At 47.2% G+C, this 24693-nt stretch overlaps 1 protein-coding gene across 4 annotated transcripts in view; it reads left to right on the top strand.

Moving 5' to 3' along the window:
- Window positions 1-14422, top strand: part of LOC115094218 (sulfotransferase 1 family member D1-like) — a 58971-nt gene extending 44549 nt beyond the window's left edge. For all 4 annotated transcript variants that reach the window (XM_029607036.1, XM_029607035.1, XM_029607037.1 and 1 more), the window contains exons 5-8: window positions 8627-8753; window positions 9748-9842; window positions 10097-10277; window positions 13982-14422. In XM_029607036.1, coding sequence (XP_029462896.1) covers window positions 8627-8753; window positions 9748-9842; window positions 10097-10277; window positions 13982-14094 — 516 coding nt within the window. In that variant the 3' untranslated portion in view covers window positions 14095-14422. The remainder of the gene's footprint in view (window positions 1-8626; window positions 8754-9747; window positions 9843-10096; window positions 10278-13981) is intronic.
- The last annotated feature ends 10271 nt before the right edge of the window (window positions 14423-24693 follow it).

Genomic DNA, 24693 nt, shown 5'->3' with positions numbered 1-24693 from the left:
AGAGAGAATAAATGGGTGTTCCCTGTACGTACCCGGATCAGTCCAGACTGTGGGTTATGCCTCCCTTCCAGCAGATGGAGACAGAGAAAAACTTGAAGGGCACCCTCTCTTAACCTGGTGTGCCGCCTGCATCCCTTCAGTATTTCTCTGTCTCCAGCAGATGGAGGTGGTGCAAAGCCTGCAGTCTTGACCAGTTTTTAGGGTTAGGACTTTCCTTTAAAAAAAAAAAAGCTTTAAAGCAATCAAGGCTATTGTCAAGCAATCAAGCTTTAAAAAAAAAAAAAGTGGAAATTTGAAAGAAAAAAACCCCAAAACCCTCCCAGGGGGTCCTGGTGGAACATCCCCCCCTGGTTGAGGGCTAAGGAGCTGGGATTGGTGGCCCCACGTTGCTCCCAGAAGGTAAGGCTCAAGAGAAGATACCGGTGATCCGGTCCCTCTTTCTTCCTTGCTGCCACGAGCCGATATGAAAGAAAAAAAAAAAAGTAAGTAAACAGAGCAGCCTGCTGCTGTTTTTTCAAGAGTCTGGCCATGCGAGTTGAATCGGGGTAATGTTTTTTACTAACTGTGCATTTCTCTGGCTCTCTGCCATTTTTTCGGCGCTGCTGCGATTTTTTTACTTTTTCCATCGCTGCCTTGATGCCACGCCCATCATGTTGCAATGCCTGCGGAGAGTCTTTCAACAGGCTCTCCTGCGCAGGCCTGTGTTCCCAATGCCTCTCCGGTGGGGAAGGCAGTTCAGCACAGGAGGCAGGCAGCTCTTTAAAGCCCCGGGAAAGGTGGCCATCTTGGAATCCTTTAAAGCAGCAGAAGCCAGGGCTTTAGGAGCTAGAGAGCTACCTCCTTATTTACCTCCAGTGCCTACCAGTCCTGAGGACATTTCTGCCCAGGACCAGGATATTTTTCAGACTGAGCCTGATCCCCTGGGGGGGGGGGGGGGGGGACTGATTCCAATACATTTAACCTGGACATTGTGCTTCTTATGCACCAGGCTTTCCTGGCTTCGCAGTCTCAGTGGAGTGGTGCTTCGCATATGAGGCGGACTTCTGAACCACCAAATAAAGTGGCTAAGCGTTCAGATTCCCAAGCGTCCCTCTGAGTCGCTAAATTGCGGGGATAGTCTGCGACAGGAGCAGTTACAGCTGATAGCGGAGCTCCGGACGCGCTGGCCCCCTCTTTGCCACAGCCCAGCATGGGTTCCGAGGACGAACTGATTAAACACTCTCTTCTGGATGGTGATGACCCAAAGGTGGTCCGCCTATTTCACAGGGAGGAGCTGGAGCCTCTTATTCCCTCAGTGTTATCTGAATTGGGGGTGGATCTTCCGCAAGATATTCTCCCGCAGGATTCTGTGGATCCAGTCTTAGCGGGGCTGCGTGCTCCAGCTAAAGCCTTCCCATTTCATCCTCTGTTGCACCAGTTGATGACACAAGAGTGGGAGGTCCCAGATGCCGGCTTGAGAATAGGTAGGGCTATGGATAAACTTTATCCCTTGACAGAAGATTCCTTGGAACTTTTGAAGTCTCCTAAGATTGATACTTCTGTGTCCATGGTCACAAAGCGAACCACCATTCCCGTCACTGGGGTGGCGGCCCTCAAGGATCTTCAGGATAGAAAACTGGAAGTTCTTCTTAAATGCATCTTTGAGGTTTTGGCCCTGGGTATTCACGCAGCAGTGTGCAGTAGCTACATACTGCGGGCGAGCCTCCGATAAGTACAGCAGTTATTGACTTCAGGAGATATTCCTCCCAGAGAGTCGGAGCAAGTGGAACGCCTGGAAGTGACGGTGGCTTATGGAGCGGATGTGCTGTATGATCTTCTTCCTCCTGCATCATGTCCTCCGCTGTATCTGCACGGAGGCTCCTTTGGCTGTGTAACTGGTCAGCAGATGTTTCTTCGAAAGCTCAGTTAGGCTCGTTGCCATTTAAGGGAAAATTTCTCTTTGGTGAAGACTTGGAGCAACTGATGAAGTCTCTGAGTGAAAACAGAGTTCACAAGCTCCCTGAGGACAGGCCAAGGCCTTCCAGGGGATTTCCATCCACACGGTCTCGTTTTCGAGGACAACGGAGGTTTCACCAGGCTAGGCCGCAGACTACAGGGCAGAGACAGCTGGCGCAGAAGGTGCAAGTCTGGAATTCTTCCTTTCGTAGGCGCAGAACAACCAGCAACACAAGTTCCACCTCGCCCCTCGCCTCCAAGTCTTTGCAATGAAATCAGGCCGGCCCATCCTTCGCTACCTCGGGAGGGGGATGGTTGTCCCAATTCTACGAGGCATGGGTCAGAATTACTTCCGATCAGTGGGTTCTAAGCATCATAGAACATGGCTACACTTTGGAATTTGCTCGGCCACTTCAAGAATTCTTCATGATCTCCCTCTGCGGTGCAAGAACCAAGGCTCAGGTCATACGGCAGACCCTCGACCGGCTCTTGGGGCTATACAGTCGGTTCCCCAAGTGGAATGGAGGACCGGGCGTTACTCCATTTATTTTGTGATCCCGAAAAAGGAGGGATCCTTCAGGCCTATTCTGGACCTAAAGAAGGTGAACAAGGCTCTCAAGATACCACATTTACGAATGGAGACCCTACGTTCTGTGATAGCTGCGGTTCGCAAGGGCGAATTCCTAGTGACCCTGGATCTGATGGAAGCATACTTACACATATCCATCCGTGAGGATCATCACAAATTTCTTCACTTTATGATCCTAGGTATGCATTTCCAGTTCTGCGCACTGCCGTTTGGCCTGGCTACTGCCCCTCGCACATTCACCAAGGTTATGGTGGTTGTGGCAGCGGCCCTGAGGAAGCAAGGCCTCCTAATTCATTACTACCTAGATGACTGGCTCATCAGGGCAAAGACCAAGGTTCTCTGTCTAGAAGCTATCAGCAAGATCGTCAGGCTTCTGGAATCGCTCGGTTGGGTGATCAATCAGGCCAAAAGCAATTTGTCCCTTCTCAAACGATGGACTTCCTGGGAGCCTGCTTTTTCCCCTCCCGGACAGACAAAACAAGTTGATGGGGCAAGTTTGGTGCCTGCTGTCGCTGCAGCCTCCTAAGGCCTGGAACTATTTGCAGTTCCTCGGCTCCATGGCATCCACTCTGGAGGTAGTCCCCTGGGCCTTTGCTCATATGCGACCATTACAACGTGCGTTGCTTTCCCGTTGGAACCCGAAGTCGGAGGAGTTCCAGTTTCCTTTACCGCTCACTGATCACGCCAGATCCAGTCTTGGGTGGTGGATGTGCCCGCACAACCTATCCCAAGGGGTGGACCTCAAAGTCCTGGAGTGGATAATCATGACCACAGATGCCAGTCTCTCTGGTTGGGGAGCTGTCTATCAGTCCCACTCAGTCCAGGGCCACTGGTCCCCGGAGGAGTCCAGCTGGTAGATAAATTGTCTGGAAACCAAAGCAGTTCATCTGGCTTGTTATGGTTTGAGGTGTTGGAGTGGATTCTTGGGTACTATGGCGATGGCCACTCCCACGGGGAGGAGCCCAGTGAGGAACCGCAGTACTAGGCTAGACTCAATACACGTAGGCACACATGATAGAATTTATTATACAGCTTGGTGATACTGCCAGGAGATGGCAGCAGTGAGATAACCCAGTAAAAGGAATCCAGGGATTCTTGGCTGAGGCGTCCAGTCCCATTCTAGATAGATGGTAGGCAGCGCGAGATAGGAGAGGAAGTCCCGGATGCAGGTTCCCAGCGCTGAGCTGTAGGCGAGACAGACTTGACAATAGTTAGGTTACTCACAGAAGATGGTAGCTGTAGTGATGGAAATCCTGGCAGGCAGAAGTAGTAGAGTTGCAGGCACCAAGGCAGGGAGAGCAGGCCCTCGAGGAGCGAGTACCCGGTATCCCAGATAGGTACCTGGAAGAAAGCATAAGGGTCCCCGAGGAGCAGGTACCCAAGTTAGAGACGAACAGCCCCGGAGGGCAGAGAGGGCTTCCAGCGGCAGCAAGGAAGCAGCAGAGTAGCTAGACCGGAGGCAGTCCAATCCTTGCTAACTCGATTTGTTAGCAAACGAAGGGCAGGCTAAATACCCGGATGGCATGATGTCACTCGAGGGGGATGTCCCCGAGGTTCCCGCCATGACATGGATAAAGACCTGGGTGGCGTGCGTGCGCGCCCCCTAGGAGGCCCTTAGGAGAACATGGCAAACACCGTCGCCATTGCCATTCCGGCAGCCATCTTCTCAAGGCTAGCGGAGAGAAAAGGAAGAAAGGTGAGGCACAGAGGTTGAAGCCGTCTGAGACCGACGGACACACCATGGCTTTGCAACAATTTCTCCCATGCCTCTGCAAACAAGCAGTCCGAGTTCTGTCAGACAATGCGACGACAGTAGCCTACATCAACCGTCAAGGAGGCACCAAGATTCAAGCTGTAAAAGACGAGGTGGAGCAACTCATGGCCTGGGCAGAAGAAAATCTGGCGCTGCTAGCGGCATCCCACATCGCTGGGAATGACAACATACAGGTGGATTTCCTGAGTCGGAAACAAACAGATCCAGGAGAGTGGGAAGTCTCGGACCAGGCCATGGTCTAATTTCCCGCAGGTGGGGGACGCCCCACATGGATTTGATGGCGATGCGAGAATACCATGGCCCCTCGGTTCTTCAGTCACTGAAGAGATCATGACGCAGAAGGAGTCAATGTGCTGGTACTCCCCTGGCCAACCTCAGTTCTCCTGTATGTGTTTCCTCCTTGGCCACCAGTAGGCAAGGTTCTGCGCAGGATAGAAGTTCACCCAGGGACCGTGGTCTAGTGGCTCTGGAATGGCCCCGACCACTGTGGTTCGCGGATCTGATCAATCTAGCGGTGGATGGTCCTCTACAACTCAGACTTCTTCCGCGTCTCCTTCGTCAAGGCCCTATATTTTCAGAATTCTTACACCTTGAACGTAAAAACATACACCACATACAACCAACACCCACATTCAAAAATACTCAAGCTGCTATGCTAGCAACCAAAGTAATGAATCTAGGAGTAATAATTGACCCTGAGTTAAACATGAAACAACACATCTCATTGAAAATAAAAGAAGGATATGCAAAACTAATGATTTTGAGAAGACTAAAACCTCTACTAACACTAAACAATTTCCGCACAGTCCTACAGGCATTGATATTCGCAAGCACTGATTACTGTAACTCCCTTCTATTAGGACTACCACAATCCACAATGCGGCCACTGCAAATACTACAAAACTCATCTGCTAGAATTTTGACTGGCAAAAAAAAGAATGAACACATTACAGGAACACTAGCCGAATTACACTGGCTCCCAATTGAACAAAGAATACAATATAAGGCTTTATGTATAATTCATAAACCAATCCACGATGAAAAAGCTGACTGGCTTAACATGTCCCGCAAAGAAACCTGAGATCTGCTAATAAGGCTCTACTAACTGTCCCCTCTGTTAAAACAGCATGCCTCACGCAAGTAAGGGAAAGAGCACTGTCATTGGCTGGCCCCGGGCTATGGAACACCATGCCACTCGAATTAAGGCTGCAGAGAAACTTAAAAATTTTCAAAACAAATCTGAAAACCTGGCTTTTTAAACAAGCTTTTTATAAAGATAAAGAGAAGGAGAAAAACAGTTGATTGATAAGGACGCACCAAACTTGAAGTTGTTAATTGTAACATATAAAAGCATAGTAATGTTAAACACAAGCCGCTTAATATGTTCCTAATATACAAGCTTAAATTACACACATAGTTATTATATTAAATTGTTACCATACTGTGATGGCACATGATTAAGTTGTAATCTATACCACTCATTCTTTCATTATCGTGCCTTACTGTAAACCGTTGTGATGGTTAACTAACTTAACGACGGTATAGAAGAGTTTTTAAATAAATAAAAAAATAAAGATCAGGCAGATTGCTTTTGTCTAGCGGCCTGGCTTTTGAAAGGAGGAGATTGAGGAAGAAAGGGTACTTGGAGGAAGTAATTACTATACTTCTGCAAGCCAGGAAAATGTCTACTTCGCTCTCATATGCTAGAGTGTGGAGAGTTTTCAAGACGTGGTGTCGCGACCAAGCAAACTTCTATTACTCATATTCTGGCCTTTTTGCAAAGCGGCTTATCCAAGAACTTGTCTTTTAATTCTCTCTTGGGTACAAGTGGCGGCCCTAGGCTCTCCTGTTGGCAGCTCAGTAGCATCGCATCCGGATATAGTGCGTTTCCTCAGAGAAGTAAGACATTTGATTTCTCCCATCTGTCCTGTCTGTCCGTCTTGGAGTCTTAATTTGGTGCTTCGCGTCTTGTGCAATTTGCCGTTTGAACCCCTTAAGAAGGCGACATTAAAAAACCTCATGTTGAAAATGGTGTTTTTGGTGGCTATCTGGCTCAGCTCGCAGAATCTCGGAGCTTCAGGCCCTCTCTTGTAGGGAACCCTGTTGCGCTGAAGGTGGACCCTAGGCCTGGCGCCCAGGAGGCGGAGCACACAAGGAGACAGAGGCAATCAGGAGTTTCACCAATAACGGCCCGGGGGCTCCGCGGGTTGAGCCCTTGGATTCCCAGGCTGCCTGGGCTTAAGTGGGCTCTGGGGGTCTCCCGGAGAGATGAAGGAGAGGTGTGCCCACCAAGAGTAGAGGTGTGTGTGGCTGACGGTGAACAGACGAGCTAGACCGGAGCAGAGAATACCAGAGACCACGGATACAAGGCAGGAACTGAAGGTCCTCTGGACAGGGTAGGCAGCGCCTAGTGGTCTAGCTCGAGGAAGGCCACAGACAGCATCAAGACAGGTGGACTTGGAGGTCTCAGGAGAAGCAAAGAGAGTGTCCGAATGGAGCGCAAGGGTCAAAGCCAGGGTATCCATCTGAGGATGGTCAGCCAAAGCAAGGGTCAGTTCCAGGTATCAGTCCGAGTGTGGTCAGGGCAAGCAGAGGTCAGTTCCAGGTATTGGTCCAAGCGTGGTCAGAGGGAAGTGGAGGTCAGTACTAGGTATCAGTCCAATCATGGTTAGAGGCAAGTGGAGGTCAGTACCTCCGGATATCAGTCCCAGGGTGGTCAGAGGCAAGCCAAGGTCAGTACCAGGTATCAGTCCAAGAAGATACAACCTGGGTTGCAGAACGTGGAACAAGACTCAGGAATGAAGGAACTCAGGAACAGGCACTGGAACACAGGAAGGGCCACGGGAACACAGGAACAGCCGCAGGAGCACTGGAACGAGAACAGGAACACAGGAACAGAAGCGGGAACACTGGAACAAGCACAAGAACGCAGGAACAAGGACGGCAACTGGCTCACACAAGTGTGACGACCTGTTTGCCAAGGCAAGGAGTGAGGGGCTGAGCCCTGCCTTTTATGCAGGGCTCAGGTGATGTCATTGCAGGGCGCCGCGGAGTGGTTTCCCACCGCAGCACCTTTAAAGGTTGGCCCTGTGCGTGCGCATGCACCTAGGGGCGGGGCCGAGGAGGCCGAGGCCACGGAGTCTCAACGTGAACCACGATGTGAGGCCTGGGAGCTGGAAGGAACCGGAGACGTGGGTGCTGGGCATCTGGGGCGCAGGTGACTCACCACAGCAGCCAGAGAGGAGGGACCAGGACCAGGTGAGCAGGTCCGGGAGTGGCCTTAACGCGGCCGGGACGCGCAACAAACCCTTTTTGAGAATTTTTGGAGTCGGGAGTTTCTCTTCGTACAGTTCCTTCCTTTTTGCCAAAGGAGGTATCAGCTTTTCATTTAAATCAATCAGTGGAGCTCCCAGCCTTTCTTGATTTATCAGCCGACATTCTGCATGCGAGAGAACTTCGTCGCTTGGATGTTCGATGATCTCTATTATGCTATTTGGAAGTTATGAATCCTTTCAGGGTGTCCGACCATTTATTTGTCCTGTGGAGCGGTTCCAAGAGAGGATAGAAAGCATCCAAACCTATAATTGCACAATGGTTGAAAGAGGCTATTTCATCCGATTACATTTGTAAAGGTCAACTGGTTCCGGAAGAATTGAAAGCCCATTCCATTCGTTCACAGGCAGCTTCTTGGGCAGAATGCCAGTTGATTTCGCTGCAAGAAATCTGTAGAGAAGCTACTTGGAAGACGCTCCATACATTTGCTCGTCACTACCGCTTGGACATTCAGGCTCCAGATGTCTGCAATTTTGGCAGTGGGGTTCTTCGCGCGGGACTCTCAACGTCCCACCCAGTATAGGGAAGCTTTGGTACATCCCCCAGTCTGGATTGATCCGGGTACGTACAGGAAAAAGAAAATTGGTTCTTACCTCCTAATTTTCGTTCCTGTAGAACCACGGATCAGTCCAGATACCTGCCAGGGAGTGGGTATTTCTAGAGTCCGTGCTCAAATTCCGTTTTTAAGGCAGATCACTCAGAAGAAACACTACAGTTGTTTTCAATTTTTTACTTCTATAGTTACAGTTCTATTATTGCTTGATTCGTTGTTATTCTGGTTACCAGTTATTTTGCTTTGATAATCTATATATTGAAGGGATGCAGGCGGCACACCAGGTTAAGAGAGGGTGCCCTTCAAGTTTTTCTCTGTCTCCATCTGCTGGAAGGGAGGCATAACCCAGTCTGGACTGATCCATGGTACTATAGGAACGAAAATTAGCAGGTAAGAACCAATTTTCTTCTTCTAATCTCTCCCATCCTTTCCCCTCTGCTAGATGATATATCTGGCCAGAAATGCCAAGGATGTGGCAGTATCTTATTACCACTTCTACCTAATGGCAAAGGTGCACCCGGAACCTGGAACCTGGGAGGAGTTCTTGCAGAAATACATGGATGGAGAAGGTGAGATGGCTATAGTTTGCAAGCGATCTCTGTCCTGCTGCAATATCCCTGAGTATTGAGGGGGGGGGGGGAGTTCTTTGTTCTATCTCCTAGCTCTGAGTGGAATTTCTGTCCTTTTCCTAAGAACAAAAATAAATAGCACAAGCTATGCTGTGTTAGACCAAAGGTCCATAAAGCCCAGCATTCTGTTTTCTACAGTGGCCAGTCCCAGAAGATAACAAAGTAAATTAATTTCTTGTTTACTCCCAGACATAAAGTGGTGGTGTTCCACAAGTCAACCTGACTAATAAATGCCTATGGACTTTTCCTCCAGGAACTTGTCCTACCCCCTTTTAATCCCAGCTATGTTTGATGCCTTGATGACTCCTCTGAAAACAGCTTGATGGTGCATTGAATGAAAAAATACATTATTTATTGATTTAGATTTTAGCTCATGCCATTTTATTGGTAACTCAAGGCAAGTTACATTCAAGTTCAGTAAGTATTTCCCTGTCCCCAGAGGACAATCTAAGCTTGTACTCAAGACACTTTTTAAAAAATCTGCTGCCTGTTAGTTTCATGAAGTGCCTCCCTACTAGTCATAGTACTATTTGAAAGGGTACTTCTATAAACTTCTATCATATCTCCTTCTATGATATCAACTGAAAGACCTGTTTAGTCTTTCTTTATATGGGAGCTGATCCATCCCCATAATCATTTTTGTTGCCTTGTTTTCCCTTTTCTAGTTCCACTATATCCCTATATCCATGAGCTCTATCCTGTCCCTGTAATCATGAGCTCTGATTCTGGAGAAAGTGGGACAAGTTAATCATGATAATGCATCTGCTTTTTCTCTGTATTACTTAGGTCTGAGGGTTCTTTGTCCTAAAAATGTATCCTTGACCCCTTAGGATGGGGAAAATGGAAAAGGCACCTCTCAAGTAAGACCCTCCCCAAGATATTCAGGCAGACCTATAGTATCTAAAGGTTTCTTCCTCCCTCTCTCCTGTTTCAGTTAGTTTTGGGTCCTGGTATGATCATGTGAAAGGTTGGTGGGAGAAGAGAAAGAAATATCGTATCCTCTACCTGTTTTTTGAAGACATGAAGGAGGTGAGACGGGGCTGGCATGGTTTCTGTAGATTCCTTCCCAGGAACTTTAACCAGTTCTCCAAAGTGACTGCATTTTCATATGCTCTTGGCTCTAACTTTTTTATAACGCGTGTCTTTCTCTCACCATCTTTATCTGTATTTGGGTGTCTCCCTCTCATAAGTATCTCCGTCTGTCTTTCTCTAAAGCATGTCTCTTTTTCTGTTTTTTTTGTTTCTCGTGGGTATCTGTGCATGCATCTCTCTTCCTTCTGCAGGATCCAAAGCGTGAGATCCAGAAGGTGATGAAGTTCCTGGAGAAGGACCTGGGAGAAGAGGTTTTGGAGAATATTGTCCATCACACCTCCTTCCAGGCCATGAAGGAGAACACTATGGCCAACTATACAACAATACCACTCTTATTAATGGACCATTCCATCTCTCCATTCATGCGAAAGGGTAAGAGACTTCAGAGAGCTCCTGTGGATATTTAGGAGCCTGATTTTACTAGGTACTTAAATTTAAATTCCTAAAAAGTGGCAGCTACAGGGATGATTATGGGCAGGGAAAGAAGGTAGATACTTAACACAAATTTTCCTCACTAGGCATCCCAACTCCCTCCCCCCTTCCCCGGCGGCGGACGGACTGGCTCGGCGACTCTTCTGCCCTTTCCTCCTCCTGTGCATAACGGTCCGGCAGTCCCTACTCCCTCCCCCCTTCCCCGGCGGTGGAGGAATAGGCTGAGCTGTTTCTCTGAGTGGCGGTTCATCTTCCCTTTCCTCCTCCCCTCTGTAACACCTAGCACATGGAGCAGAGCTCTCTGGTCTGCACACGCGCGGTAGAGCTGCTCTCTATTGCGCATTTGCGGGCCGTCAGTCAGATCCCATTTATATTGTAGATTGAAAAGTACATGTCCCAATACAGATCCCTGAGGCACTCCACTGCCCACTCCCTTCCACTGAGAAAACTGACCCTTTAATCCTACTCTCTGTTTCCTGCCTTCTAACCAGTTTGTAATCCACGAAAGGACATCGCCACCTATCCCATGACTTTTTACTTTTCCTAGAAGCCTCTCATTAGGAACTTTGTCAAATGCCTTCTGATTTTTCTTGGAAATCGTTGTATGGATCCTACTTATTATGTTTAAGTAAACCCTTTTATTATTTGAACACCACCTTTGTCATTTTTAATTCACTGGACCCCTCTCTGTGAGTACTGAAGATATGGGTGAGAGAGTCTGTGAAGCCTGGAACCCCTACCACAGCACCTATGGCCCCAGAGGCTTAGCCTTCCTCCCTGCCAGAGAACCCCGGCCCCCAGGGCTGAATTTGGATGTGTGGATCCAGGAGAGTGCAGCCAGCTCTGGGACTTTACTGTGACCCTTTGATTAGGTGGCCCGATATCAAGAGGGGATTACAGAAAGAAATAACAGATTCACAATGGGTCTTATGAAGCAAGCAAGATTGATTACTTTAGAATTGGATGTAATGTTGCTGATTTTACAGAAGCAGGGAAGATACATGAAGTAAACGATGAATTAATGAGAATCGTGAGCCATTTGAGAATCCTATCAAGTTCTGCAATAGTCAGGCCAGACATGGATCCATGTTACAAAGACCTTTTCCAGATTTTGGGGTCATACTTTTAACATCATTGAGCTTCATCTTTCTAAAAGCTTTCCCCTTACTAGCTTCATAAGTAGGGATTCTCTGATTATTATACGCTCTCTTGAGGTTGTTGTTATTTTGTTTTGTTTCAACCACATCCACTGGGAGGCCATTCCATGCATTCACCTCCCTTTTAACGAAAAAATATTTTCTGATGCTGCTCCTGAGTCTATGCCCTCGAAGCTTCATTCCATCATCTCTTGTTCTAGAGCAATCTTTCCTTTTGAAAAAGGTTTACTTCCTATGCCTGATTTATACGTTTGGGGTTTCTGATGCCTGTTCTAGCCCCCTGTCTCTCCTCTCCTCTAGGGCATATATATTTAGATCTCAGGCATCATGCAGGATCAGGTCAGAAGGCATAATTCTGGATTTGTCATGGCCGAAGCGAGATATATTCTCCTTCCTGCCACTGGCCTTTCAGAGGAGAACTGTGAACAGTAAGGGAAAGATGTGGGCAGGGCCGGTGCAAGGGTATTGGGCGCCCTAGGCGACCCTTGCGCTGCCGCTCCACCCCCCCCCCCCCCCAGTCGCGCCCCACTACCTGTTTCGGCGCCGACTGTGTGCTTCTCAGGGCGCCGAGCCATTGGGGGCACCAAAGAGCAGCCACGTGCTGCCACAAGCGGGGCCTATCCCGCTCGTGGCAAAGAGAAATAGAAACAGTCGGCGCCGAAACAGGTGGGGGGTGGGGGAGGGGCACGACACTGTGTGCTTCTCAGGGCTGCTCGCGGCCCTGAGAAGCACACAGTCTCTATTTTGTTTGCCACGAGCGGGATAGGCCCCGCTTACGGCGCCACGTGGCTGCTCTTCGGTGCCCCCTACGTTCGGCGCTCTAGGCAACTGCCAAAGTTCGCCTAATGGACGCGCCGGCCCTGGGTGTGGGTGTGGGAGGAGTTTGATTGTTGGGTTTAGAGAGCTGGACTAGGAAAGGGGGTGACATAGTGCTTATTGAGGAGTCTGCAAGGGGCCAGTCTTGACATTTGGGGGGGGGGGGGGGGGAGGGTATTTCCCTGATCAGGCTACCGGGGCTGAAAGAGGAGAAAGTGTATGTCCACAGAGGGAGGGGGTATATTTTGCAGATTATGGTTTCCAGAGGAAGGGAAGTGGAGGGCAGGTTAGAACATCAGACAGCTGAGGGTGGGGAGGTGAGCGCTGGAACTTTAAGTTACAAAGGAATAGCAGCAGAAGCTCCAGGCGCCATTGTTGCACGCATGGTACAATTTTCTCATTGTGGATACTGATACAGTATTTCTAGTACAGTTATTTCGTAGAGGATGCTGCAGTTTCACCCTAAATTTTAACTTACCATGCTTGCCACTGTTATGCATGCTTGATACAGTTATATATTTCTTGCTGGGTCCTGGGCACGGATATCCCATGCCTGGTATGGATATCTCACCCGAGATACTGATGTCCCACATTTCATACAGTTATCTCATGTCAGATGCATTCTCCCACTCTAGAAACGGCTTTCAGTCTAAACTGTCATTTTTTTGCAGACAACATTCAGATTATATCATTTGTAGATCCATATTTGGATACACATTTTATCAATCTTAATAGCAACTTGAGTGCCATGTTAACTGGTTAGTTAATCATAGATTAAAACCAAATCCCTCAAAGAAAGAAGCCCTTTGAATAAACAGATTAAAGTTCTTTGTATTTGCAGGATAACTATCCAAGTGATTCTATTGTTATACTTGGTTTTAAATTTGATTCAAAGCTATTCATGCATAAGCAAGTTTCAGCTTTTACCAGGAGCTCCGTTTTTCATGTATTTGCAAATTATGTTCTTACTTGAAATGTAAAGATCTTCAGAAGATTATTCATGCAACGGTTACAAACTGGATCGATTATTGCGATCGTATGTATCAGGGTTGTTCAGAGGCTACTGAACTGAGCTGTTTCAAAACACAGCAGCAAGGCTACTGTTTTGGACCAAGAAAACAAACTGTATTATTCTGTTATTGTTTAAATGACACTAGCTTCCAGTTGCATGGAGAAATCAAATCTAAAATCGTATCTGTGACATTTAAATGTTTACAAATAGGCCTTCCCTGTTAATTTTTAAAATTCCTATTCATATTCTGATTGTTTTTTATTGATGTAGTTATTTTATTTTGCATATTTTAATTGCTGCTAGTTAATTTTTAATTATTATTTTGACTCATTTGTATTTGAATCTTAACTTTATAATCAGGCCTATTTATTATTTTAGTTATTAACTGATAGATTCTCTTATTTATATTGCTATTGATTCTTTATTTATATACTGTAATTTTTTAGACTTGAAATGCTAATCACTTATTTGTTCACCTCTGTGATGTAACAAAGAGTTGTAGTATATTAAATAAAAGAACTAACTAATACTGTTAGCCCATACCTAGCACTGTTATTGCCTGCTTGCCATACTTGTCTCATACCGGATGCTGATAAACCTTGCCTGTTTTTGAATAAATGAGAATCTTGTTTCTGACTGCCATCTCCTTTGACTTGAAGGCATTGCCGGGGACTGGAAGAATTACTTTACTGTGGCTCAGAACGAGGCATTTGATGCTGATTATACCAGAAAGATGGCGGGAACGGGACTGCGATTCAGAACTGAGCTTTGAATACTGGCTTCCTCATGCCTGCCTCCTGCAGGATTCATCTTCCTTTCTCATTGCTTTTTCCCTCTCTTTTCACCACTTGTCTGAATTGACCTTTCCTACTGCTCTTCACCAACTTGCATCACTGCCCTGCCAGATGTTCTCCTGCTTTCCAGCCAGTACAGCTGGGGCTCTAGGTACACTGTCCCACGCACTTGCTCCTGAACGAACAGAAGATCATCAAGGACTGAATGATGCAGTCAGAGAGCAGGAAAATGTGTCAGAAATATACAGAAATAGCACCACTTGTCTTAAGCGCCACTGGTCTGATTAAAGAGAACTTCCTAGTGAACTTTCGATGTTATGTGTATTTATTACACCCTACCCTATGAGCACCAGAAGGAAGCTCTCTTTGGCACAAGGCACATATTAAGAAACGCAGTAACAGTAAAGTTGAGAAGGAGATTGTAAAGAAATGCAACCTGAGACATCCCTGAACATTACTAGAACCATGCAGAACTTCCAAAACGTAGAATTTGTAAATTCTTAGGCCAACTCTGCTTCTCTCTCTGAGTACACGACTGGTACAAAATGGCACAAAAAGGCCTTTGATAATCAGAGGAAATTCCACTACTCTACAGAGCCAGGAGGAGAAAGAATCTACTGATAAAAGATAAAGTAATTTGAGTTACGCTGAGATAGAATGATGGAGACTATACACAGAGATGGGCAAAAGGAAATAAAAGTAATGATCTCAACAAAGTCATTGCTGCCAAGGTCTTGAAAGTTATAGAAAATTCTTCTGGAGATGTGCAAGCTTGTAATGATAGATTAAATCTGTGGTTCTCAACCTTTTTTTGGCCTGGATACACCTGACAAATGGTTCTCACATGCGTGACACACTGAACATGTGACTGTCGCAGGGCTAAATGTAAACACATACACTTTGCATCCACAGGAACCCCCTCAACCCCCAACAATGGGTGCAGAGTAGAACTCGGGCATTACCTGTACAACTCGCCAAACAAAAAAGATATTCTGGTTTTGCTGACATCTCAGAAAAGCAAAACAAACTTCATTTACTACCAGGCACAATAGCCCTGCTTATGAAAAGACTGTAATTTATCACCAATGCGTGTCCTATTGAGAAAACCCCAGAAATAAGTTTGATATGAATGCTTGCATGCTAGTAAAATAACTCACTTTGGTCACACATACAGAACTGACCTTCACCAAGTACAGAAAGACCACAAATTATAAATATGGAGACAGAAACTGAAATGGAAACCCAAAAAAGCTATTCTGCATGCAGTGCAAACCTGGAGAAATGTAAAGAGAAATATAGTACCTAACATAGTCCCAGGATTTGCAGTAATATACACAAACTAATCCACACAAACTTACACCTGTATTATGGAACACACTCAAACAGTAACAACCCTATCTATGAAAAAGCAACACTACAAATATTAAACCAGGCCATAAACAATAATGCACCTCTTATTAGGAAAACAGAACAAGCCAAGCTGCTATAAATCCCCACACAAAAATAACTGTAAAGTGTGAAGGCCCACCGCCCGTGCTGACCTGGGTGCCGCTCCGCTGCCTTCGGTTCAGGCCCCTCGCGAGTCCTGGATATCCCTGGAGTCCCTCAGTCGCACAGGACTCCCTTGGTTCAGGTCTCCGCTGGCCCTGGTTTTGCGGGGCTTCTGGGTTCTCTTTGTATGGCGTGGGGTTGAAGCAGTCCCCCAACCCCCAAAGATAACACAGAGAGAGAGAGGTTCCTCAAAGCATTTTTATAAAGCAGAGTAGCTGAATCTGTTACATTGGCTCCGTCCCCTCAGGAGCTGAACAAATGACCCTGCCCCCCGCTCTCCAGCAGTCTAACCCCTTAACACAGGTGCTGGAGCAAAGGCACTGTTTGAGCCCCCCCGGCTCTCCAGTTCACCCGCCAACACACCTGCCCTAACTTCCCTTAGGGTACAGGTTCTCTGTTTCCCTTTTCAGGCTAGGCTGTGCCCCTGAGACAGCTGGAGGATTCCTCTCCCCTGGAACCTACCTCCGTTTCCTCCTCCTTTGCTTCCTGGCACTGGCTTTTTCTGGCCACTGCCGCTACCTAGGCACGCCCTCTTCCTCTAGCTCCCTAGGCTCACCTGTGTGACTCATTAGTGTCAGAGTCTGCCACCTGCTCTCCTCCAGGCTCTCCCTACAGGTCAGGTGGTGGTTCTAGGAACCTGGGATTTGTAGTTTCCGCCTTCACCTGCTCCCCCTGCTGGCTGGCTCTAGTATTGCTAGCTGCCTTATGGTATTTTATCCATTCGTGCCCCTGGCAGCGCTGCACTCCATCACAAAAGCTATACTAATAAATGTTACAAAACAGCTGATGACCAGAATAATATCCAACAATTAAAAACTCATAAAAATTATTACAAATTGTCCAAATACCAAATTCCAGACACATCACATAATACCCAATAATTAAAATGTCAATCAAGCAAGAAAAATAAACTTAAAAAGCCACCTTTACTTACCCTCTCCAGCAACTCTCCTACTCCTTTCCCTTCCAAGCCAATAGCACTCACCAGAAGCAGCAGTGGCTGCAGAAGCTCTGTCCTCATGGTCTGCTTCCTTAGGGCCCACAACCAGACACACACACCAATTAGACCCCCACAACTATTCTTTTACATACCAGTGACCTCCCCGACTAGTCTCTTACACCAGTCACCTCCCTGACCAGTCTATCTCCCTCACATCCACCAGACATCTCCCTATCCACTCTGTCTCCCTCACACACACACCAGTCCCCTCCCTGACCAGTCTGTCTCTCTCACAGAAACATGTCACTTCCCTGACCAGTCTGTCTCCCTCACATACACCAGTCATCTCCCTGACCACTCTGTTTCCCACACACACACATACACACACACATACACACACACACACACACCAGTCCCCTCCCTGACCAGTCTGTCTCTCTCTCACAGAAACATGTCACCTCCCTGACCAGTCTATCTCCCTCACATATACCAGTCATCTCCCTGACCACTCTGTTTCCCACACACACACACACACACACACACCAGTCCCCTCCCTGACCAGTCTGTCTCTCCCTCTCACAGAAACATGTCACCTCCCTGACCAGTCTGTCTCTATCTCTCACAGAAACACGTCACCTACCGGACCAGTCTGTCTCCCTCACACTCACACACCAGTCATCTCCCTGACCAGCCTGTCTCTCTCACAGAAACACGTCAACTCCCTGACCAGTCTCTCTCTTACTTACTTGCTCTCTCTCTCAATCACACATATGCTGTCAATATGCTCTTACATACAAGCTCTCAATCACACACACATGCTTTCTGTCCCTCTGGTTCACTCTCACTTATGACCCCCCTCCTCCCCAGCAGAAATGGCAGCTGAAGTAGCCTCCTCATCCAGCCCCTGTGGCCCGAGAATGAAGAATCCCATCAGCTGTGGGGGCTAACTCTGTTCTTTCTTTCATCACTGATCGCTGGATGTGTTTCATTTTGTTCCGGGTCTGCGCTGCTGTCGGTAATTTATGCAGCATGGTCTTCTCTTCTTCCCGTGCACCCCATTGTACATCACTTCCTGTTCCAGGCCAAGGGGGTGGGAAGAAGAAAGGGCCATGCCGCTGATGTTGCCAGTTTCCACTTCTGCCATTCCTGCCCGGACAGAACGGCAGCAGTGTTAATGGAAGAATATCTGCATCTCGCTGTGATGGAGGAGAGCGAGGGAAGCACAGCCGGAGCAATGGGTCACCGGGAAGCCACAAAACACCTGCCAGCGATTGGCGACACACTGGTTGAGAATCTCTGGATTAAATAATTGTGAGAAAATTATGCTAATTTCTAATTAATATTAGATCAATGTAGAGATGACACAGAATGGGGCGGATTTTAAAAGGCGCGCGAATAGCCTACTTTTGTTTGCGCTCCAGGCGCAAACAAAAGTACGCTGGATTTTAGTAGATACGCGCGGAGCCGCGCGTATCTGCTAAAAACCTGGATCAGCGCGCGCAAGGCTATGGATTTTGTATAGCCGGCGCGCGCCGAGCCGCGCAGCCTACCCCCGTTCCCTCCAAGGCCGCTCCGAAATCGGAGCGGCCTCGGAGGGAACTTTCCTTTGCCCTCCCCTCACCTTCCCCTCCCTTCCCCTACCTAACCCACCCGCCCGGCCCTGTCTAAACCCCCCCCCTTACCTTTGTCGGGGGATTTACGCCTCCCGGAGGGAGGCGTAAATCCCCGCGCGCCAGCGGGCCTCCTGCGCGCCGGGCCGCGACCTGGGGGCGGGTACGGAGGGCGCGGCCACGCCCCCGGACCGCCCCGGGCCGTAGCCACGCCCCGTACCCGCCCCCAAAACGCTGCCGACACGCCCCCGAAACGCCGTGACGACCGGGCCCGCCCCCCGACACGCCCCCGACATGCCCCCCTCGGAGAACCCCGGGACTTACGCGAGTCCCGGGGCTCTGCGCGCGCCGGGAGGCCTATGTAAAATAGGCTTCCCGGCGCGCAGGGCCCTGCTCGCGTAAATCCGCCCAGTTTTGGGCGGATTTACGCGAGCAGGGCTCTGAAAATCTGCCCCTATATGAGTGGAGAAAATCTGCTAATTTTTACCATATATGGAAATGTAGAATAATAAGAGGGCAATATTCAAAGCCATGTACACAGATAAATCAGTGCTTTACCTATGTGTTCCCCAGCGGTTTACTATCAACTGGAAGGCTATGGCTGACCATCTCCATTCCCCTGGGTCTAGACTTTCTCTGCTGAGGTAATTCGCGGTGACGTTGTCTTTTCCCGCGATGTGGGCGGCTGAGATCTCTTGTAGGTTTGACTCCGCCCATGCCATTAGGGGGTCTATATCCAGGGACACCTGTTGGCTTCTGGTTCCTCTCTGGCGGTTGATGTAGGCAACTGTTGTGACGTTGTCCGACGTGACTCTGACCGATTTGCCCCGGAGTCTGTGACTGAACCATAAGCAGGCTAGCCTGACTGCCCTTGCTTCCTTGTCCCATTGCCCCTGGGTGGTCAGTCCCTGGCAGTGGGCTCCCCACCCTCGTAGGCTCGTATCCATGGTGAGCAGGTTCCAGGTCGGCAGGGATAGCCTTACTCCCTTGCTCAGATGGTCTTCTTGTAGCCACCATTGTAGCTGGGTTCGAACTTCCTCCGGGAGCTGGAGGCTAAAGGAGTAGTTCTGGGACATTGGATTCCATCGTGACAGTAGGGAACGCTGTAGGGGTTGCATGTGAGCTCTTGCCAATGGAACCACTTCCAGTGTGCATGACATGAGACCAAGGACTTGGAGGTAATCACACACCTTCGGGCGAAAACTGCTTAACAGGTTTTGCAATTGGTTCATCAGGTTTGTTCTCCTTGTAGGAGTCAGAATGACCTTGTCTTGTCTGGTGTCGAACCGGACTCCCAGGTATTCCAGAGATTGTGAGTGCTGCAGACAGCTCTTGTTTGTGTTGACCACCCACCCGAGGATCTCCAGTAGAGTTTTGACTCTGGTGGTCGCCTGATGGATAACTCTATTAAAACAAGCTAAAAAGGAAAGTGGACTCCATTTGATACTAAAAAAAGATAAATCCTGGGTATGTTTTAATAGAGTTGTCCATTGGTGAAGAGGTTTGTGGCTGAAAGAAGCTCAAAAGGAAAATGGACTCCATTTGATACTAAAAAAAGATAAATCCTTTGTGTGCACGGACAAATGAAAAGTGAACTTACTGCTGGGACATTAAATTGTGAAGAAGAGTAAAAGAATTTGGACTTCATATAAATTCTACAAAATAAGAAATATGATCTCTATTATTGTGGTTTGAGAATGTAAGAAAAGTGCACATGTTTGGTGATATTTGCAAATATCAATTTAAGAAATGTATTTACTTATACTGATAAAAACAATATAGTTCTCAATAGTTCACGACTGTGTATTGAAAGTGGTGATAGATAAATAGGATAAGAATGGTTCTCTGAATTTGTGATATTAAGGAATGTGTGTATTTTTAAGGGGTTAGAGGGAGTATGAATGTGGTATGATCTGGATGAATGAGTGTGTGGTTTTTTTAGGTATTGTGGTGGAATGAGGTTATTATATAGTATTAAGGATTAACAAAATTTGTAATAATGAAGAAAAGAATACAAATAAAGAAATAATAATCATAAAACATTTTTGTGGTATAGTGCAATATATAGTGAGCAAACACTAGGACCTTGTCTATTTAAGTATTCTATGGAAACAATGGACCCCAAGAAAGGCACTGATTCCTTGTGGAACTTGCACTTAGACAACTTGGCGTGTAGATGATTCTCGCGGAGTCTTTGCAGTACTCTTTTGACATCCTCCAGATGAGTGGTCATGTCTTGGGAGAATATCAAGATGTCATCTAAGTATACAACGACACATTTGTAGAGGAGGTCCCGCAAAATGTCGTTCATTAAATTTTGGAAGAAACCGGAGCATTGCACAGGCCAAAGGGCATCACTAGATATTCAAAGTGACCATCCCGGGTGTTGAAGGCTGTCTTCCATTCATCGCCAGAGCGATTGCAAACTAAGTTGTAGGCTCCCTTAAGATCAAGCTTGGAGAATATCTTGGCTCCCTGTAGTCTGTCAAATAGCTCTGAGATGAGTGGTAAGGGGTAGCGATCTTTCACAGTTATCTCATTGAGATCCCTGTAATCTATACATGGATGCAACGTTCCGTCCTTCTTCCCCACAAAGAAGAAGCCTGCGCCAGCAGGAGACTTGGAGGGTCTTATGAAGCCTTTTTGGATGTTCTCCTGAATATATTCGAACATGGCTTTATTCTCTACCACAGAGAGAGGGTAAACCCGTCCTTTGGGTGGTTCAGTGTTAGGCTTCATATTGGTGGCGTAGTCATAGGATATGTGTGGTGGTAGTACGTCTGCAGCTTCTTTAGAAAAGACATCTTGAAAGGATGCATATTGAGGCGGCAACTCTGGCATCAATGGGGTAGTTGGCATGCAGGGTAAATGAGCGACCTCCATCAGGCATTTACCATGGCAGTCTGGACCCCATCGTGAAAGCTCCAGAGTGGCCAATTGAATTGAGGCATATGCTGCTGCAGCCACGGTAGCCCCAGTACTATAGGGTGCATGGCCTTCTCTAAAACAAAAAAGGAGATGGTTTCAGAATGGAGAGCGCCGGTCCGTAGACATACTGGTTCGTGAGCTGGGTTACTTCGCCCGGTAAGTGCTTTTCATAAATTGAAGATAGGAGTAGTGGAGACGTCATGGTGGCAGTGGGAATCCGCAAGTGCTCCACTAATCGTTGTAAAATGAAATTACCTCCTGCCCCTGATACTCTAAGGGTTCGCAGATCAAGGATACGGGAAAAGAGAGCAGAGGAGAGGGTGCAGTAAGACCTAAGAAGAGTCCCTAGTTCCCTAGTTTCTCCCCACCAACATTGGAACCCTAATTTATAGTCCTGTAACTGTTCCCCAGAGAGAACCTGTCTTCCATTCCTCTTAAACGAAAACATTCTACAAAACTCATTAAGCAAATACATCTGGAAATTTCTCTCCATAGACTTTATGGACAATAACCTATATTAGGGACCTCTCAACATTCCTGCTGCCATCTGGTGGCCATTCACCATAATTGCAGGCATCAACAAAAGGGGCCCAAACATCTGAATTTGAACAAACATTTAAGCTTCAGAAAGTAATCAGAAACCTTCCTTACTTTTTTCCATGCCACTCACTAGTGACAAAGCCCATTTGGAGGGTCCATCACTTATACATTGTTAGTTTTTGTTTTTGTGTTGAACATAAAAATATTCAAGATCAATAACAAAATGGAGAGATTCCATCAAGCTACATAAAGTTTATAATTGCTGTGACAAGTTTCTAATTTCTGAACTCCAACAGTTGTTATATATGGCTGTGAAGTACAAACACTGAAAAAGGAGAAAGGAAATTGTTACACCAACAGGTAAGAGAGAAACAATTGTCATACCTGGGAACTTTTGATTTCCAGTCACCCTGAGATTGTTAGTGGGGGGGGGGGGGGGGGCAGCGTGTGCACCAGTAGCAGCATGCACACAAGAATTTCTCTCACATTCACTCACATACATGCACTAACACGCTTGTATGTTCACTCTCATACTCTCTTTCACACATACATACTCTCATTCACCCACAGACTCTCACGCACATGCACACTCATTCAATTCTCCCCCTCTTCCACACACACACACATACACACACACACTCTCTCTCTCACCTCAGAAATGGTAAATCAAACTCTCTTCATTGCCTCTTTGTGAAATAACACAAACCCCTGTAAAAAAAAGACACCTAGAACCTTGCCATACCATTCTATAACAGCATTAATTCTCAGGACTTAAACAGCAGCAACCTTATCTATGAAAAGGCAACAATGCAAATTTTATACCAGGCCTTAGAACACTACATATCACCTACTGGGGAAACAGAACAAGTCAGACTGCTACAAAGCCCTACAGAGAAGCTACACACTAACAGAAATACTGCACCTCAGTCACACAGAGGCAGAACACAGATCGACCCTCACCTAATACAGAATAAGGGACTAAAAATTAGAAACAGAAACATGCAGACAAAAATGAAATGGAAAGCCAAGAAACCAGATTCTGAAGAGTGGAATATTAAAGAAAGAACAAAATACAAATATATATTGTACATTAGCAAAAACAGCATTTGTCAATCACTAAAAACTCAAAATAGTATATACATTTTTTTACCTTTGTTGTGTGATCTTATTTTTGTAATCAGTTGATCTCAGCCTCTATTTTCCACGTTCCCCTTCTCAGTCTTTTCTTAAATCCTTTTTCAGGGTCTCTTTTTTCAATTTCTATTTCTTCTCTCTCCTCCTGCCCTTCCTCCCTCAAACACATACACAGGCTCTCATTCTTACACGTTGTCTCTCTCACTCACGCATACACACACATATACACACAGGCTCTCACGCTTACTCTCTTGTCTCTTTCTCACTCACACATACACACACACATAGGCTCTAACTCTCACACATTGTCTCTCTCTCTCACACACACACATAGGCTCTCACTCTTACATGCTGTCTTTCTCTCTCACTCACACATACACATAGGCTCTTACTCTTACATGCTGTCTCTCTCACACATACACAAATACAGGCTCTCACTCTTACATGCCGTCTCTTTGTCTCTCACTCACACATACACACACACATAGGCTCTCACTCTTACATGTTGTTTCTTTCTCTCTCACTCACACATACTCACACACATAGGCTCTCACTCTTAAATGCTGTCTCTCTCACACACAGGCTGTCACTCTCACATGCTGTCTCTTTCTCTCTCACTCACACATATACACACACATAGTCTCTCACTCTTACATGCTGTCTCTTTCTCTCTCACTCATACATACACACACACACACATAGACTCTCACTCTTACATGCTGTCTCTCTCTCACACAGGCTCTCACTCTCACATGCCATCTCCATTTCACACACAACCGCGATTGTGCAGGAAAATGCCCCGAGGTGGAGGAAGACCGCGGTACTGTGAGGAGCCTGAATCCAGTGAAGAAGAAAAAGAGTGTATCGTGGGAGCAAGGAGCAGGTCGATGAAGTGGACTAAGCTGGTGGCAGCATCAGGCCATGTCAGGTAAGCAGCATGAGCACTGACAGAGAGCACAATGTGAGGAGGAACCACTGAAGAAGCCGAACTTAGTGCTGAGCCATACCTTATCTCCAGGTTGAAACTGTGGTGCAGCACGGTGATGGGAGTCAAAAGCCTTCTTTGATCTCTGGGTAGCTTTTTCGAGCAACCGTTGAGTACTTTGCCACAGTTGATGTAGTTCCTGGGCAGTTGCCTGCGCTGCCGGAGAAGCGACGGACAGCGGGAGTGGAAGAGGTGGCAAAGGTTGGCGACTGTAGACCAGTTGGAAGGGTGACGACCCCGTGGAGGAGGATACATGCGAACTCCGCCCAGGGCAACAGGCTAGTCCAATCATCTTGCTGCAGACTCACGTAGGCTCGCAGGAACTGTTTAACGGTTCTGTTAGTCCTTTTGGTTTGACCGTTGGCTTGAGGATGATAAGCCGAAGTAAAATCCAAGGAAATGACAAACTTCTTACACAGAGATTTCCAGAAGTGAGCGGTAAATTGAACCCCATGGTCCAAGAGGATATGTCTGAGTAGGCCGTGGAGCCGAAACACGTGTTTAAAAAACAATTCGGCCAATTGAGGTGCCATGGGTGGGCCAGGTAGGGCTACAAAATGTGCCATCTTAGAGAAGCAGTTGACAGTGACCCAAATGGTGTTATTTCCGTTGGAGATCGGCAGATCCACGATAAAATCGGTGGCTAAATGGGTCCAGGTTTCACTGGGAACAGGGAGTGGCTGTAAAAGGCCCCGTGGTTTCCCTGCTGGAGGTTTGTGCTGGGTGCACGTAGGGCAGGGCTCTACATACGCTTGGGTGTCTTTTCGCATGGTGGTCCACCAATAGTAGTGCTGCAGAGTGGAGAGAGTCCTGGACTGATCTGGATGCCCTGAGGTCAATGAGTCATGGGCCCATCGTAGAACCTTCGGCCGCAGCGGGCGAGGACCCA

Source organism: Rhinatrema bivittatum, chromosome 6 (genome assembly GCF_901001135.1).
Source record: "Rhinatrema bivittatum chromosome 6, aRhiBiv1.1, whole genome shotgun sequence".
Taxonomy (NCBI): Eukaryota; Metazoa; Chordata; class Amphibia; order Gymnophiona; family Rhinatrematidae; genus Rhinatrema; species Rhinatrema bivittatum.
Note: the sequence above shows the minus strand (reverse complement) of the source record. Positions and strands in the feature narration are given on the sequence as shown.